Here is a 19,857-nt window from a genome sequence, read left to right on the forward strand (position 1 = left end):
CGTCTTCTGACAGACTTCCCCTGTTAGCACTGGACAACATCGTGTCCCCCCAGCACAACCCACTGTGCAACATTCTATAGTGTGACTCTCTAGAACACCAGCCACACTCCATAACTCCCAGTAATTGCCTTTTATTTGCCCCAAACACACATATCCACATATTCTGTTCTTCCCAGGCACCAGAGCAGCAATCACAACGTTTCATTCAGCTTCTTATTCACTGGCTCAGCTGAGACCTTACGTAACTCTTAAATCCAATTTGTCTAATTATGTGTTTTCTGGCATACCCAGCTGTGCATTTGAACTGGTTGCTCCTTTTGAAAAGAAACCTGGATTATTCTTTGCTGGTTACAGATTATATGTGTGTATGCAAATGAAGGGAAAGTGCTCACAGGAGTTGCTGTGCTCTATCTAAGTGACTTCTGCACAGTGCCTGGCCCTGAAAGAGTGGTGCTTTGCCCAATGGCCTTGTTGATACCACCAAAACATTGCAGGATTTTTCAACATGTGCAGAAATTTTCAGGATCATGGATGTGAATTAATCACATAGTTGCCTAATCCAAAATCAGAAATTTTCTGTATTGGACAGAGAGAGAGAGACAGAGACAGAGAGACAGCAGAGAGAGAGAAAGAGAGAGGGGGAGAGAGAGAGAGATTTCTGCCATGCAAATCAAGCTATAACTTCAACTGAGAGAATTTAATTAGGATAAAAATTGTAAAAAGAAGAACAAATCAAAATGACCCTCAGCAGTGTATAAAAAAAGAAAAGGAAATAAGTTTCATGACATAAGAAGTTGAAAGAGAAAAGAAAATAAACAGTGTGAGCTATGAAAAGTGCATAGAGGAGTGGAAATCCTGCATCCACCATATTGATGGATAGTTGAGATAAATGCTGTGATGGGCAAGAATGAGTGTTGTTTATTAAGAGAAACCTTTCCTGTCATATAGATCCTTAAGATCGCAGGAGCTAAAATCTCCACCCTTCTCCCTCTATGGTGCCTATTCTAGTTTAATGAGAAAAATGAGATACAATCCTTGCTGAATAAGTTGTGCAGCATTTAATGAGCTGAACCTGTTAAGGACAGGAAGAGTAGGCAGTCATTCCTGAGGCTTGAGACATAGTCTCAGAGGGCACCAGGAGAAAGGCATAGCTGGAAATGGTATTTTACCTCTGTTGCTTTCTAGTCTGACTTGTTAAAAATAAGCAATCCTAGGTCTGAATTTACCTAGACTGGGATCATGACATTAAAATTTCTAGCGTGAGAACTCTTAGGCTTTTCCAGAGAAAACTGCTTAATACAAGCTTCATTCAGAACTCTCCCTGGCATGAAAGGGATATAAAGATAGAAATGTCATCCGCCTCTTGATTTGAGCTGTCACTCCAACAGCTGGGGAGAATTCTCCCCTGCACTGCCTATTAGGCTTGTACCAACCAGCTAAATTAGAAGTACTGCAGAAACATTTTTGTGAGGGAAGAATAGATAGCAAGAAATGGTCTTTACTTTTAGTTTAAAAATTACTGAATCCCTCTTGGGTGCCGTGTGAAGCACTTTGTATTCACTGTGTCAATTTCTCCTGTCTGGAGAGAGAAGTCCATTGTGTCAGCCTGGCCAATGGGTGGGTCTCCCTGTATCAGGTGACTCCCCATCTCTGCGTTTGAAGCAACTAGCAGAGCCCACTAAAGTGGAACTAGCATGGCTACGTGAACCCTTTAGGACGGGACTCAAGTCTCAGCCAATGGAGAAAACGGGTTGGCCAAGCAGACCAAGGGTCCCTCACACACCCCATAGGTGTCGTTATTTTTGCGTTACATTCCAGGAAACCGGACAAAAGAAGTGAAGGGCAGGTTGTGCACAGGCACATTTGTCTCGGGTTTTTACTCTCCAGTCAGTTCTATTTCCTCTTGGAGTTGTAGTTTGGGGCATCCCGACTCTCCCTGGTCAGTTATCTCCCAAGAGTTACAGAAAACAAACAGCAGGGCTAACTGTGCCTTGAAGCAGACATATTGATTGAAAACATTTCCTCAGCCCTTTATCTTTCTTACTGTTCATTCGGAGGCCTGGAGTAAATACTTGTTAAGTAATTCCTACCAATCAGAAATCCTGCTAAGACTTTTAGAGAAGTCACATCTTTTTATTCTTTACAATAACAGCATCAAGTAAATGATTGTTCATGGTGCTATCTCCATTTTAAAATGAGAAAATTCAAAATGAAAGGGTTAATAATAAAATCCACAGAGGAAATGCGACAGGAACCCAGCTCTGTCTTTCTTCAGAGACTCTGGATATTTTTCTAGTAACAACTTGGGCATGTCTTTCATGGGAGGCAAGAAAGACTTTGAATTTTTTTTGACATATAGAAATTGTTCGTGCAGGATTTTTAATTATACTTTAAAAGAACATTCATTCTTACTGTCATGATAAGCCTCCTACACAACAATCTCAGTCGCCTAATCAATGATGGCATTAAAAGACTGCGGAGTGGGACAGATCAATGAAATCATTCTGACTCATGATATGACTGCGACACAAATTGAGACAAAGCCTGCCTTGCTCAGATACTCCAGTAAATACTGAAATGTTTCACTAACGCCCCCAAATGATAAATCATCTACTTCTTTTTCCCTTCAGAATAATACTACATCTTGCTTCTCATAGGGTCTGATCCAATTAGTCTCATAGAACTTACTAGAAAAAGTAAGAAAAAAAATGTTATTTTCCACTGTAAATGCTGTTGTTGGAAAAATTGGGAAGGTCCACTAAAGAAACATCTGGTGTTGGACCTGAATCCCCGTCAGTAAAACATTTATCATTTTTTGGCCAATGTTCTGAGAAAGCAGTCCACAGTGGGATATTTAAATATGTGGAATAGTGAATAAGTGAATTTTTCCTGACAGGATCTAAATAGGCTCCAAGCCAAGCAGAGAGGCAGAGGCAAAGCGCTCGCTGAGTGTACCATTAGAACCCCCCTCTCCTTCAGGGAGGGTTCTGTCATTCACACAAAGCAGCACAGGCAAGTCTCCTGTGTTTGCATTTCAGTGCCAAAAAAGACCACACACTCATTGCTCTTCACAGAAGCAGCCCTGAGTCATACCGCCTGGAAATACATCTAAAAATAGATGATCACTCTTTTCTTCTTCATGCTTATTTCAACAGAAATTTTCTCAACTTTTTTTCAGAAGGTCACCAGCTTACAAAACTCTGGGAGGACCAGGCCTTTGGTTCCCCAAACCAATCACTATCTCACAAAAGTAAGACAACAGCCAATTAAGGGTCTGTAGAAAAGTTTATCCCCCAAGAAGCTGCTCAAAGCTATTCACCAACTCCTGAGCCTGCTAGCTAGTCACTCCCTGTGCAGAGAAGTGTCCCCATAGGTTGGGGACCATCACTCATCAGGGCCAGACATGGAGCAACAGGATTTCCACAGGTTCTCTGAGCTTCTGAAGCCTCACTCCAACCGCCATATGCTCCCTTCCCCTCCTTCTCAAAAGATAACCAAATGGCCTTCACCTCTGTAGATCCTCCTTACTTCTCAGCTCTGAAACCCAGTGAATTCATCCTTATTCAGTGGTACCAAAGTATAATAAACAAAACCCCGATGATCAAATAAATTGGAGTTTCAGATACCTGGAACTGCTTACATTAAATGGTACTTATTATGTACCTGAAATTATGAGTTAATTGGATGCCCTGTATCTATTTACCAACTTGATCCCAGTTGCACCTCATGGTCTCCCCTAGACCTGCAGGAAAGGGATCATTCCAGAACAAAACTCTCCATTCACTGTTGTGTACTCAAATGGTTCTCTGCTTTCTTCAAGCATAGCCAAGAAACCCCTTCATGAGCAGGCCCCATCCAAACCACCACTTCAGCTTTATCTCCTCTATTCTAGCGGGATGGTTTGTGTGCTCTTTGATGCTAGATCTTGCATTTGTTTATTTGTACAACATTTGTTGAGTGAAAGGTAGGAATACTAGATCAAAGGGAAGAGAATCACAATTGATGAAGCAGAACAGGCTCATGGTCTTTTGTTATCTATTCACCCAGATAATTGTCCCCTGCAGGGGAGAGAAAGAAACCATGGCACAGAGAGCTTATGCCACTCAAGGTTCTCATAGTTTAGCATCACCAGACTGCAGTTCCAACTGGCTCCTAGACCTATTTTTCACAGATCCGTTTCACAGGCCTGGGGAAGGGTCTCTGTGACACAGCTAGAGAGGGAGGAAGGGAGGAATGATGCTTCCCTCTTGGGATAGATGGGGGGATTTAGGACCATGATAAGGCAGTCAGCTTGGCAGGGCCAGCCAGAGTGAATGGGGCTTCTCTATGAGGAGCAGGTACAGGGGCCAGGTGATGGGCATGTGGGCCCAGCTTCCACCTTGCAGAGGATGTTCTCGGAGCACACATGCTACACCCACTCCTCAGAGTCCTAGAAGTATCTTGGTACTGTGGACGGAACTACAGCAGGGCTGGAGCATGAGAAGTCATTGCAGCCTGTGGAGGCAGGAAGGGCTGAGGCCAAGGGTGACAGCCCCATGGCTCTGCGGCTGTGCAGACATAGGTGCACTTAGGAGTGCTGCCATCCTGCCAGGGGCCAGGCTCCTCCCAGTGTGCCGTGGCCAGGGAGCACTGTGGCTCCTTTCCAGCCCTACCATGTGCAGCATTTGTGAGAAGCACAGATTGCTATCATGAGCAGGGAGTAGTGCAGCCACCCGGGTCCATGCCCCAGTGCTGAGAAATGGCTTGCAGGAAGGGCCCTCCAGAGAAGAGAGGGACTTTCGAGGATGCGTTTCCAAATGTTGCACACACATTCTACCCTTTTTTAAAAAATATTTTTCAAATATAAATTTATCTCTTGCTTATTGAACTTCTTTTTACAAAAAAAAATGGAACCCACTGCATTCATATTCTATAACAAATCTAAGAGTATCCTTCATGTTACTGGAAAACCTGCCACACAAATTTGATTGGCTGCATAGATTTCACTGTATGAATACTGTTACTTTTTCTCTTTATGAAGCACTTTTTTAAAAAAAAAATGTTTTTTCAGATTTTTTTGCCATCTTAAGTCATGCTATAAGAAAATGTCTGAACAAATACTGTGAGTATTTTATTGGCAAAGCCCTGGAGGACCTTTGAATCCAAGTGTTTGCAATTTGAAGGTTTGGGGTAGTTGATGCTAATTGGCCACCTATTGAAGTGTTAACCTTTCCTGTGTCTGTGTCTGGGCAGGCGCTCAGGCTTTCTTCTGCAGAGCCATCCCTGCTCACCCACTCTCATCCCTTTCCACCAACCCCAACCAACTTATGCCCCAAGCATAGGCGAGCCTGCCCGCCCAAGTGCCCTTAGCTTGTTCTCTCATAAACGTGTTTAGTAGAGTTATTGCCCAGGCATTGGCTTCTGGGCCTAGGCTATTTGACAGCCAGAAGTACCCTACAACTGCAACTAGTTGAATTTTCTCCTGTGGCTGCTTGCCATATAGCCCACTTGTTCCTTATCCCAGTGACCCAAAACCCAGTACATTCCAAACAGCTGCTGACCATGACAAATACAATGGAACCAGAGTAGTAGCACTTGTGGAGCCCAATAAAGATGCAGCGGCTCGAGCCCTCTCCTCCTCTCATGGACACCTCCAGACATCCCCGCACCCCCTTGGTTTCCCTCCCTTCTCCAGAGCTGCTGAGCAAGGGATTCCTTCTGTGTCATGCTCTGGGATTTGCTGTGTCCTCTCTCTCATGTTGTCCTCACACATAGCTGTGTGTCTGACACCCCCATCTTTCTCCCAGCAGAGCTCTCTTACCAAGTGGATGTCATGGCTTCTGGACACTTTTAAGGGAGCTTTCAAGAGCCAATTAGAAAGAAGCCTTAAGGCACAACACTCACTTTATTTGCAAAGTTACTTCAATAACTGGCTTACTGTTGTTCTTCCATGCTAGCTTACATTACTATGATACCTAATTGATCTAACTATGATTACTGACATATCTAACCCCAACACAGACCAAGATATCTCAAACATAACAACATCATTTTTGTTTAAAAATATTTTAATGGATAAATATGTTCATCTGATCTTTCCAAATCAGAAACTGTCTACATTCAGTCAAGAAAATAATTTCCATGGCTGGGGAAATACTTCGGAGCTCTAACTGCCTGCCTGGCAAGCTCAAGGACCAGAGTTCGATCCCCAGTAATGCATGCCATGTGGGCCCCCAAAGTGGATGTGATGGCACATGCCTATAATCCCAGCACTGGGGAGGCTGAGAAAGGAGGATCATTATGAGTCTGAGATGCTTAGCAGGACCCTGTATCACATGGGGGGGAGACAGACAGACAGACAGACAGACAGACAGACAGACAGACAGAATTTCCAGTCAAGAAAATAATTATTGAATATTTTTAGAAATTAATAGTGCTTTGGTTTAAGACTGTGTCTAAGACTTTTGGAGTGAACTAAAGGGCTATCTGTGATATGCAGGGTGGGCATGAAAAGACAAAGAAACGGAGAGCCGAACATCATCTCTGTGATTCTCACCTGCTCTTCTCTCTGCCCCTTTTCACTCAGTAACTTCATGTTTGCCTTTAATACTACTTTTTACTTTATTCTCAAACTGCAGTTACACTTAAAATAGCAATGATAACATTGTAGGATGGTAGAAGGCCAGTTTGGCCTATGCAGGACATGTCAGTTCACAGAGAAAAAGATGTAAAATAAAAACTTCTATTTGTAAAAGTCAGTTTTCTAAAGATCAATTCACTGGAAGGGACAATTTTTGCTTTAGATCTATTAAGACTCAGAAGACAGACTTAAAGTTCATGGCAGTTGCCTCAGAAGATATTTATGGTTCCTGCCCTATCTCAGCTGCCTACCATCTGACTGAAATCTTCCCACCTTCTTTGGGTTCTCCAGGCATTTCTAGAAGAATGTAATGAGGAAAAGAGGTTTCCCTAGTTTGTAGATGGTTTCTTCTTTGAAACCCAACTCCGTTTGTTCTTTTTTTTTTTTTTTTTTTTTTTTTTTTTTTGTGGCCAGCTCAGCCCACCCTGGGGGCAGGGCTGGTGCAGGATGTGGTGCCGGGGATTGAACAACAGTCCCTGCACTTGCCTAAGTTTGCCTAGGCAAGCACTTTAGTCCGCTTTGCTATCTCACTGGCCCAGCTCCTTTCAACCAAAAGAATTGTTAGCAACTTTGAAGGAAACTTCAGGTTTTGTTCCCATAAGTAGCTGATTCTCTCTTAAGGCTCAGTTAGCCCCTGAAACTCTTGTCATTGAAACATCGACTCCCTAAAACCTCTCAGAGCCTCCTGTGGACCCAGTGACATAACATCAGAATGGTTCTGTGGGACATCCAACTCAAGGGTCTACCTGGACATCGGCCAAATGGCTGTGTCACCTTTGCTCTTCCAGAAGTTCTACACATTCCCACCCCTGATATTGTCATTGCTGTAACTGAGGAGAGAGGTTTAGGAAAGAACAACAGAAGGAGGGAGGCACAGGTTTGGTCATGTGGAAGACATGTCTTCTTGTCTATTTCCAGTGGCCTTGCACTTGTTCATCTCTAAATGATTTTGATATAGCTTCCGGGAGACAGCCAGATGACAACAGACATCATGCTGAGGGGGGAGGGGAGGGACCAACCAGACCACGCCCTGTGGCACCTGCTGGCTGGTGACCCAGGACTAGATCATTAATCTTTCTCATTGTGTGGGAGTGATTTTGGCAGGGGTTTATTTATACAAAGTGCCTTGGAATCTCTGATTCAGAAAAATGACAAGAGAGAAATTATAAGAGGCCCATTTCAGTGGATAGAAATGGACTAAGACAGCATTGAGCAGAATGTTAAGGCTTATATTTAGATGCCCTCAACATCTCATGCAATCCTAAGCAGGTCCCTTGAATGGCGATTGGACTCTAGGGGCTTATAGCTGACTTGTTGTTGGGAGCGGGCCTGGCAGGAGGAGGGCATCACTGTGGGTGTGACCAAAAAGGCTGTTACGTCCCTTTCTGCCCCATCCTTACTCTGCTCTCTATGCACCATGCTGCAGCTGCTGTCCTCTGCCACGCCTCTCTGCCACACAGTCCTGCATGGGAGAAGCTGACAGCAGATCGACTGTGAGCTAAAATAAGCATCTCTTTTAATTTACAGGTTATCCACATTAACAATTTAAAGGTAGAAGCCAAATGATATGAGCTGTAATTGAAAACAATGAATATTTACATGTTTAAAACTTATTACAATTTAAAAAACACATTTCTGATGGGTGTGGTGGTGAACACCTGTAATCCCTGCACTCAGAGGCTGAGGCAGGAGGATCAATGTGAGTTCAAGACCAGCCTGGGCTACCAAGTGAGTTCAAGACTACCTTGAACTACACAGTGGGACTTTCTCAAAAAGACCAAAACAAACAAACAAACAAAACTAGAAAAGAAAAACACACATTTCTATTCATCTCCCTTGTTATATCCCACTCACATATCCCATTGCCCTTGTCCATTTCGGAAGCAGTTCTGCAGGCCCTCTTTTGTGATTGTCTTTAGTTGCATTGTGATGGTTGCTTTGATGTCCTGAACAGATTGAAAATATTTAAGGCAAGTTTCTGAAAAATAAAAATATTACAGTATGCCTTAGTTTGTCTTTTTCACCAAATCTGACACCATGAGACTTTTGGGTCTTCCCCCGAAACATAAATGACCCTGAAAGGCAAATGTTGAGTTGGTTCTGAGCATTGAGACAGCAGTGGCAGTACAACTAAGGACACTCGAGAGAGAGGATGCTCAAAATCACTTCAAGAAATGGCAAGAAGGGGCCGGGGAGATGGTTCAGTAGAATAAGTGCTTCCCTGGCAAGTGCAAGGGCCTGAGTTCAATCCTCAGTTCCAGAAAAAAAGAAAAAGAAAAGAAATGGCAAGATGGACGGGGTGGGTGGGAGTAGAGATTGGTACAATCAGGCTGTGGAAATCAGTGTGGAAATTCCTTAAAACACTAGAATTAGAAGTCCTAGTCAACCCAGCTTTTTCCCTTCTGGGTATTTTTCCAGAACTGAAAACATCATACCACAGCCATATATGTGCACCCATGCTTATAGCAGCATAATTTGTCTCAGGTAAATCTTGGAAAAACCCCAAATGCCCATCAACTGAAGAATGTATAAAAAAGATGTGGTATTATTATACAACGGAGTATTACTCAGCTATAAAGAAAGATAAACTCAAGGCTTTTATAGGTAAATGGATACAACTAGAGACCATACTCAGAAGTGAAATAAATATCTGTAAACATCATATTGACTCCCTAATGTAAGAAACTGAAAAAGTAGAAAAGATCCAAAAGATATAATACATATTGTGAAAGGAACAGAAACTTCTCAAAAGGAAAGAACAACTGGGATAAGGCAAGGAGAAAAGAAGGAAGGGGACACACACAAGATAGCTAAGATAACTGTACTACTAATTTCTATTAGTTCAGTATAAGAGACAGCTAGTGCTGATGTTGTTTGGTCAGTTTGCATGCCTATGCCTGGTCATCTGAGAGACTACTCTGAGGATAGCAATGTGCAATATAATAACCATTGTTAATTTCCTATCTTCTTTTGAAAGTCTGTGCCATTTTTATTTTTTCTCTTTAAAAATAAAATATACAGATATAAAAAATAGTACACACAAAGATATATATATATATATATATATATATATATATATTTAAAAGGAGGATGGGATAAGTGTATTTGAAGCAAGAAGTATTAATGACGTGTCTTTTACTATAATTTTTTAAATTTAAACATTCATTGTATTTTTCAGTCACACTTTGTGTGTCTTCATCTTCTCATGGAAAATGTTTACAAATTAGAAGCGTTACTAGTAGTCTCGCAGCCCTAAGAGTTTTGTGTGCATCTTCATAAGCATGTCATGAGATACGTTTAACAAGAACACAGACTACAAGGCCTTTCTTCCATCTTGTACATAGAACTGGAGCAGTCACACCAGGGGCCCAACTACAGATCCTTTTGAGAGTGTTACCTGTCGTTTGTTACTGAATTTATTTCATGATACCAGGAAAAAAAATTGTTATTACACACTATCACTTAATTCAAAAATAATTGAATGTTCTGGTAGCATTGTTTAAATAAAAGATTGTCAATTCTTGCATACAGAATTCTCAACCAAGTTTTATCCCCATGGGTGACAGCAAAAAAAAAATAATAATAATAATAATAAGTGTAGATGTTGCAGCTGTACCTTTGCACATAATAAAGCTTAAGACCCCTAACTTTGAAGTGAAAATGACATGGGATTAATTGCCCCACCCCTACAAGTTACCTACACACATTGATTTATTTCCCTGAGCCACACTTTGCTCACCAATACAATGGGATTAATAGTTATATTCTTTTTTTTTTTTTTTTGGTTTGTTTGTTTGGTGTTTTTTTTTTGTTTGTTTTTGTTTTTTGCGGAACCAGGGATTGAACTCAGTCCCTTGAGCTTGCCAGGGAAGCGCTTATTCTACTGAGCCATCTCCCCAGCCCACCAATAGTTGTATTCTTGAAGTGATCTGAAAACTGAAGTGTCAATGCCATATGTTAAGCAGATAGCAAGTGCTCAGTTGTGCCCAGACACCAGCAGTAGTGGTCAGCCACTGTGGACAGCGTGGGTGTCTAGACTTCACATAAGTCACTACCACTCTTAAAGAATTGGCTTCTAACTCCTATTGGACCAAAAGGTGCTTTGACAGCCATTAGCCAGTTTCCTTAGTTTTAACCTTGTAGACAACACCAGTAGCATTGCCATAGTAAGATTTCATTTGTCATAATCCTTTTGCAGCATAGAAAGAAGACTGAACAAAAATGTGAATCTATATTTTTATCCACAAACAAAAGCATAGGATGAAATGTGCATAAATGCAATCTTCAACGGAGTAGAGCTTTTTAAAAACTGAATTTGATAGAAGTACCATAAATGTAGGTCATTTTTCTGGTTATATCCATAGACAGGTGAAAGAAACTTTTTTCTGGGTTATTGTAAGCACATCTCCTCTAGGAAACGTGCCCGAAGACAAAGGCAGGCAGCACCAGGCACAGAGAGAGGACACTCACCAAACCATTAGCGTCTAGGAGCAAAAATCCTCTCCCAGCAGCCTCAGTCAGGATGTCAGGTAAGAGAAAGGGAAAGGTAAGCTCGCAAGAGCACACAGGCCCGGAGACAGGGACTCATTTTAATAAATCAGAATGGAACATGAAAATGTCAGCTTAATCAAGCATTTAAATTTTATTAATCAAGCCTAATTTTTATGAGTGCAAATAATCACTGAAGCTGGACAAATTTGTTCTCGATTGCATCAGAAACATAATTTTAATATTTAATGGACTGATGAATTTAAATGGAGAATTATCTTTATGAAACATGCTCTTCATAATTTGCCGTTAAATGAGAAATAAAAAAAAATCAACATAAATCTTCCATAAAGGTTATTTAACTAAATGTTGGTACTATAAATATTATAAATGCATTATGCTCTAATTTAGTGATCATACAGTACACTACATAAAGCAGAAATGATAAGTGGACCAGGTGGGCTTTTGTGAGACGTTTGAGAGAGCTCGGTCCTACTGCGGGCGGCTCGTGATACAACCGTGCGGGGCGTGGGGGTGAGGGGCGAGTCTGAACATCCTTTTTATTCAGGCTTTCCTGCCGCAATTCACCATTCACCAGACATTCTTTCCAGTCCAAATGTAGGTCCGAACTCACTAGGGCTTTCTTTTGTGAAGAAAAAAGATTTTTTTAAAATGGGATTTTTTTTTCTTTGTGACATAGAAAAAAAAGATCTACGCGAAGAACTGAAGTATATATATATATATATATATATATATATATATATATTTCAAACATTCTCCATGTTTCAAGTTAAATTTTATGACATAATGTTCTCAGGCATCCAAACATTTGGAGAAATAAAAGAAAAACTCAAATTAAGGCTAATCACACCCATTCTACTCACTCCTTTGTTAACCCCAACATGCCATTTAAAATAGTGAGTTATTGTGGATTTTCATAAAAAGTGAATCAAACCTAACAGGTCAATATGGTCTAAAAGCTTATTAATACTAGTCTCCAAAAATGTTTTCAAATCCTTTAAAAATCTCCAATATTCCAACTATATAGTATTTACCTATAATACGTATGCTAAACTGTACACTTACTTGAAGAAAATATAAATCTTGACCTACTGCAATTTTAATGCCCCATGGGCATCCTATGGGTCACAGCAAGGGACATTTCTGAGAGCTGGCAAGATACACACTCTTCCAGAGGCGGTTCAGCTTTCTGTTCCTGTGTTGCAGAAATGGTATTAACCAATGCAGACCTTTCATCAGACTTGTAAAAAACAATAGTTTCTTTGGTTGTTTACAGAGTTTGAAATATTTAAATATGTGCTTTTTTTTTGTTACAAAGTTGTGATTCTACAATGGAAATCTATCTTTAAGTATAGATGCTCAGGCAAATAATTTTCTTTTTTAATTTGAACTCTATTTACTAATGAACAAAAGTATCTTTCTATGAAAACATTAAATTTTGTAGAATATTTTAGTAGAAAGACTGGTTATTTTTTAATGTTACTTGCGAAGCACATTAAACTCAGAATTTTTGCCTTTTGTATAATTTTTCTCTGACAAATAATATACTTCTAAGAAAGCATTATTTTAAAAGTAGGCCATAGGTTAATAGTTGAGCAGTTTTTTCCCTACCCAACCAAATCAATATACAGTCTCCTAAGGACAGCAAGATTAGAAATTTCCAGAAAAAAAAAAAATACATTGTAACGCCTTTAGATGGAGCCATAGTTCAAATAAACACTAGAATTTGAGTCACAGTGCTTTGTGTAAGCCCAAGAACATTTAAGAATACTGAAAAGGAAGTATGAAAATGAATTCATTTAAGATGCTTATGCTGATTATAGAATGTATGTGTTATTATTTCGCTCTGCTTAATGGAAGGGTTTTTCTTATGTATTAAGCTGGCACTTAACGGAAATTAAAGAGTACATGCTCGTGGCCAGTAAAAGTAAATTTACTGTTCTGGCACCTTATAGCAGAGAAGATTGTACTAAAAATAAGAATGCTGTTGATGATGCAGAATCCAGGCTGTAATCAGTGGCATGAATCAAAAGTCATCTGATAGCCACATTAAAAGCACATTTCCTATTAAGAATCAGACTAAATTACAACATAGCACTTCGCAGAATGAGCCGAGGAGATGCTTTCTGCAGGAAGAAATAATTGTATTTGAGTGTCTCTGTAAAAATCAGGAAGTCTTTTAGCAACGAGTGCTAATGCTTTTCTTTTTAGTCAGCCTTCTTTGGTATTGTGATATATTCAGCCTCACTGGCAAGCCTATCACACTAATTATTATCACATCTAGTGGTTCTGTTATCTTGATGACTACTGTAGCTGAAATACTTCAAGGTCAAATCCTTAATAGTGTGAATCAAACTAAGCAACTATCACTCGTGCACTTGCTTTTAAGATATCCTGGATGAAACAGTATATCCCAGACCTGTGGATGAGTCATATCATTCTTACAAATATAAATAAAATATTCAGTTTAACTGTGCTGTTCATTTCACAGAAGTTTCTTCTCAAAAATCTTGTGAGAAGCAGATGTCCTATAAAAATGTTTGCACGTACACCTATAATCTTAATGACCACAAAAGTCTTCAGCCCAAACTCTCTACTTCTAAACAATCTGAAGTCATTTATGTAGTTATAAGCATCATCCCAACCCTAGCTATTTCACATTAAAATTTAATATTGTATTTATATGTATAATGAATGCATTGTCAAAATTATAATCTCTTGGTTTGCATAGACACACGGATATAAATGAACTCCAGACCATGTTGGAAAATACTACTCTCCCCTAATTCTTTCAGATCTCTAGGGTAGAAGTAGACATTTAGTTTGTGATGTATAAAAACATAAGCATCTGTACACATTTGGAAGTTCTATAAATATGAAATTAAATATGAAACTTCTTTTGTGACAATTTTATTTAATATTTTAACATTACAGTTGCACATCTGGCCAGCAATGATTTCTTCTTTTATTTAAATTTGCTGCTTTTTTATAGAGCATGTTTGAGTAAAGCAATTTGAATTGTGCAACTATTCATTCTGAGCAGAGCAAAACATCCATTTAATTCAAAGATTATTTTCAAGGAAAAAAGTAAACATACAAAAGAAATCACTTTCTGTCAGGCTCGGCTTCACATTACTCAATACTTAACAAGGTTAACATAACCAAGATTCTTCTGGTTCTTTCTTGCTTAAAGGGATTTAAGTAAGTGGAAGCCATTATTCCTGGGAAAATCAGAATGTGCTATGTTTTAAGAATGATTCGAGTTCCTCTTAACTCCCTGTTGTCAAGTCAAGTTTAAACATGCACCCCGACTCAGTATTAAAAAGCAATAATTAATACCCACTGTAGCATGATGATTTTTCATAACGGTGTTTACCACTTTTTCTCATTCTTTCAGTATGTTGGCCTGCTTTTTACTGCGTCCTTCTGTTAGCTTCTCTTATTCATCTTTGTCTGCTACAGTAATTTCAAGTGTACTGTCATAGTTTTATTTAGATTACTGTCACTATTAGCATTTTATATCTTTACAAATCACAAAATGTTCTGTTGTGCCGGGTAACAATTAAAAGCATCATAACATTAAAAGAAACTTACTAAAACTATGTAAGATATGTAGGTACTATGGATGCAATTTTGCTCCATTTTGAAAATGTTTTTTATAATGTGTGACTGTCTGTTATGTTTTTATGTTAATGACAAATGTTCAACAAATATTGAATATGGAAGAAGAAATATTATGCTTTTTAAATAATGTTAACAGCTTATTCTCTGGCTGTAATATAGCCAGCACACACTGCATTTGGGGCTGTCTATGTGTGTTTTTTTAAATGTCATCTTTATTAGTATTACATTCAAGGAATAGTACCAAGAATCAGTTTCTTTCAAGACCTTCCTCCAGTGTGTGGCATATAAGTCTGTGACGAGCGACATTACAGAAGGTCATGTCACTTTTAACTGCTTGCGTTACATCTTTCTGATTTCCCTAGTGCCCTTCCTTTGTTTGATTAATACTACTTGGTTTCAAGCAAGGTATCAGGAAGCATAAGTTGGAAAGAGAATTCCAGAGCTGAACTGAGATATTCCCCCTTAAGAAAAAAAGAGAAAAAAACCCAACTTTGTAAATGCATCCTTTCTAACACATGCATTTTTTTTGTTTCTTTTCATTTTTGGGCCCCAAAGGAAGTCCTACGTGTGTGCATTATTAAATTATTGCTGACAAAGGTTTGGGCAAACGGCCTTCAAATCTGTAAAAACAAAACTATGTAGTGGTTATTTGGCTTTATTTGAAGAGGAAAGATCTAGAATTTAAGAGTAGGACTCTTGTGTTTTATTTATTTTCCTTAGTTAAGTGTTAAACTCCAGCACTCTTTTTTCACAAAGCAGGTGTTACTTGAGTTCTCTGGGAAAGGTTGCAATTTTGTGTAGTCATTAAATGCACCTCGCTGATACATACAGTTTGTTTTTAAAAGCTCAATTTGCAGTTTCTATACTCTCTGCATTTGGCCCAAGCTTATGTCTTAAAGTGAAGCTCAGCTTGCAAGATATTCTTGGCCTCTCAGCCAACCATTTCACTGGACCACTGAAGCAAAGATCAGGGTAAAAGCATTGTTTTAATTTGCAGTCTGTATCCACACCTCCACCTGCATCCCTCTAGGTGTTGCACAGTTCCAGTGAAAACATGAATCAAAATTTTATAGCAGTAAGAACAAAGGAAATTGTGTCCGTAAAAAAAGATAGAATTGAGTTTCCAAGAATTAGTGGCGAAAATGGTGCATTGATATTTTAATTAATAAATAATGATTTTGAAAACTTATTTTGACACAGGAGCTGTCCTGGGCTCTTTACCTACCTGACCTCTCTGGATCCTAACCAGCCCTGTGGGACAGGGGCTATTATCCCTATTTTCCAAGGCACCTTAAGATTCACCTGAACAAAATGCAATATGGGGATATATTCTGCAGTGGCTTGAAGGCCCAAATAGGAAACCATCTGTAGTATAAATTCTCACTTGTAGATGTTCATGATACAACATTAAGAAGACACTGCAGGAGAGAAAAGCTCTCACTAGAGCGCTAACACACAACACACAGGCCCCTTGCTAACACAACACTGTTCTGCCAAATGGAAAGGCAAATGGCTGTATTGGGTGGTCCTGGCTGCACATTTGAGGAGCAATCGTGCATAGCCAATTACCCACTCGTGCAGGGTAGCAACAGTTTGGGCTTTGCAAATCAAGAGCCCAATTCCGTAGACTTCTTTGAGTCATTCTTGAGAATAAGAACCACTGATGATTTGAAAACTGCATACTTTCAGCTAGTGGCTTTGCAATTTTCACACTTAATTAGAAAGATAGTGGCGAACCCCAAGCCTTCAAATAAAGATTAAGGATTCAGCTATCTCCAGGCAAATGTTTGGAAACATTTGGAATATTTCAGTTGGCTAATCCCCAGCATTGATTAGGTATCCTTCTCTCCCAGGGAGCTATGTCAAGCCTATGAGATAAAGGATGGATATTTTATTGATGAGTGTTTCAAAGATATGAAGGGTTGAGAAGTGTTTCTTGGACACCATCCATGTACCTTCCAGTCCAGCCACAGTCCTACACCATTCTGCCTTCAGTAAAACCGGTGTGAACACTGTGGAATGCTGTTGATACAACCTAATGTATTGAAGCACTGTAGCAGCTCTTCTTGTTCATACTGCCCCCGAGTGCTGGTGACACAGCTCAGTGGCACAGCACCTACCTCCCTGGCAAGGTCAAGGTCCTGTGTTCAATTTCCAGTACCAGAAAAATACAAACTCATACCACCATGGGCAAATAGCCCAATTTGGAAGAGTCTGCTGTATATCACCTGAATTAAATGTCATCACTATTGACTGCATATTCATGATGTGAATATTGCAAATATGAGAAATTTAGAAGTCAACATGAAGACTTATCTGATATCCCTCTTTATATCTATGTGTTATGTGTCTTTGTATAGCCCTATTACCGAGTTCTATGAGCCTTGGACTAGATGGCCAATGTAAATGCTTTTGGGGTGGGGCTGAATACAGTTAGAATATCAAGAGCTCATCTTTCTTATTGAGGTTGAATTGCTTTATATGTTCCCAAATTAGTGTGAGCTTTCAGCATACATTAGAAACAGCATGTTGTGCCACTGTAATTGTTTCAAAGTGTAAGACCACAGAATCCTTTACTCTAATAGAATATGTATATTAATTATACATTAAGTTGGGAGTAATTTCATAGATTTTCAAGTGATTTGGATTATATTTTGGTTAATAAGGTTTCAGATAGTCTCTTAAATCACTTAATGCTTTGAAAATGTGCAAGAAAATATTAGAAATAACAGAAATATTACCTCAGTTTATACAACCCCTTGCATAACACAATCTTAGTTATTGACATTTTCACTCAGACTATTCCTATGTGTATCAAAAAAATCACATGAAAGGAGGGCTTGGTATCTCTATCCTCTAAAGTTATAAGGTTTGAGAGAGGGGTTTAAAAATATTTGATAATTATGATTCTGGTTATATTCAGACTGAATTAGAAAAAAGCACTGTAAGAATTTAGAAATTATGTAAAATGTCATGAGCCCACTAAGTTAGGACTTCCTTGAATAAGAACTCTACATCCTAGAGGTTTTATATTTTTGGTTTTTAAAAGCCCAACTGGAATGAAGTCTATTTTTATTTTCTGCTCTTACATGTTGATTGAGGCAAAGAGAAATTATTTGGCAAGTCTAAAATGATTGTTCTATTCTACTGAGGTAGGTGAATTAGGAGCCATTAAAAAATAGACACAATTATGGAAAAAAAATAGACACATACATATCTACCTACATGAGTAATACCAACATTTTATGCATACTTGTTACATTTCTAATTTTGTTTTAATATCTATGCTTGTAATATAGCACTTGAATAAAGAATTTTAGGTAACTCAAAATTAAAAAGTGATACAAAGATAGTCAAATTGGCTCTACAGGTAAGAATCAAAATTTTAGCCACATAAGACATTGTTAGTTTTATGCCACCAGCATGAATCAATTATCAGAGTTAGTTTCTTTTTAATCTTAGAGTTTGGTGAAAGGTAAATTAGAAATAGCAGGCTGCATTGTGCCTAGTTATCTAGCTCTAAATTTAAAGGGCCTGATTAACATAGCAGAATAGGTATGGAGGGGTTTCTGATGTTAAGCATTCCCAAATTAATGTTAGTTTGCCTTACAAAAACTTCAAATTCTTTGTCACAAACATTTCACATAAGCAGGATTCCCTGTGCTGAGCTTTAGCTCCCTGCTTTTAATCAATTAAAAGCAGAGCATTTTCCTAATCTCCATCTCCAGATCAAACATTGCCTCGTAGTGCATGTGTTTCAAATGTTAATAAAGTTTTCATTTCCAAAAGGTTCAAAATGACAGAACACAATTCTCTCCTTTAAAGAGCACAAAAATGACTTCTGTTTCTGTCTGCAGGTAGTGGAGGACATGCTAGAGGACGAGGAAGAAGAAGATGACAAAGATGACAAGGTAATTATCTTTCCCAGCACTCAGGTACCTGGGGATGGGAATGGAGACATGACACTGTTTTCGCAGACAGTTAAAAAAGGAGTTGAAGTGTTTGAGTCCAGAAAATTGGACAGTGCTGTTTATCATCCTAACAATGCCGCTGCATGTTGCAAAGAGGGAGAGAGGGCTATAAATCCTCTTCGCTTTTGTCCAGAGCTGGGTCAAATATTTTTCTGCCAGGAACAAAAAAAAAAAATAATTCAGCTTGTCTGGAACTTGATAGCTCTCGTGAAGATAATGGCAGTGACAACTGCTTTTGAAGGGCAAAAATTTGTCCTATCTTGAGTATTACAAATCGGTCTATGCTTTGGGGGGAGAGGCAAGTGAAAAAATAGCAGTCTGCATGAGTTGAACATGGATATTGTCACCTGCAATTTCCGAAGAATTGCTCAGCAAAAGCACGCAGGAGTGTGCAGTGCACAGAAGGATGCTTAAACAACCCGGTACTCACTGCCTTTGCCTCAGTTGGGAAGGGCTCTGAACTCTGAGACATTCATACTTCCACTGCTGGTTGGGTTGGGGTTGGTGACCAGAGTGAATATCTAGTTTCTAGGACCACTTGGATTGGTTGCTCTCTGGGAAGAGGGGACATCAAGAGGGAAGAATTAGGGCAACTTCACTGCCACTATCACAACTGACTGGGTTTGGAAGAACAGCTATCTATGTCAAGGCTGGTGGTGTTGTTACATAATGTTCTCTGGGTACTTCTAGACCAAAAACCTAAGAATGTCCTAAGGTGAAATAGGATGTCGGGGAGACCATACCATTAATTATTTGCACATTGTTGGGCATGGGGAACCAGAATTTGACCTTCAATAGAATCTGCCTGACTGCTGTTATAGTAAAGCAATAGAATTTTTGAAGGAGAAAGTCAGTGTTCTAATTTATGCCTTTGACCTTTGATTCCAGTAGGGATGTGCAGTTACATCCCAGTGTTGTGTTGGAAGCCAGCATTAGAAACGTAAGAAAAATTCACAGTGACGAAGTAATGTCGCAAGTGGTCTTTTTCTCTAATATGCAGAGCTTGAAGGGAAATGGAAATATACACTTTCTCTCCCTTCTTATGTTATCCAAGCATTTTTAAATTGATGGAGATTTTATGTGAAATTTTTCTTCTGTATATCATTTAGTCATTAGTGACATCATCAAACATAA

General features: G+C 39.1%; 1 protein-coding gene across 1 annotated transcript in view; it reads left to right on the forward strand.

Annotated features, from left to right (window-relative positions):
* Positions 1-19,857, forward strand: part of Mctp1 (multiple C2 and transmembrane domain containing 1) — a 606,101-nt gene that overhangs the window by 518,670 nt on the left and 67,574 nt on the right. Inside the window, exon 19 of the mRNA XM_004625433.2 lies at positions 18,610-18,663. Coding sequence (XP_004625490.1) covers positions 18,610-18,663 — 54 coding nt within the window. The remainder of the gene's footprint in view (positions 1-18,609; positions 18,664-19,857) is intronic.

The sequence above is a fragment of the Octodon degus genome, unplaced genomic scaffold, assembly GCF_000260255.1.
Source record: "Octodon degus isolate 3935 unplaced genomic scaffold, OctDeg1.0 scaffold00009, whole genome shotgun sequence".
Lineage (NCBI taxonomy): Eukaryota > Metazoa > Chordata > Mammalia > Rodentia > Octodontidae > Octodon > Octodon degus.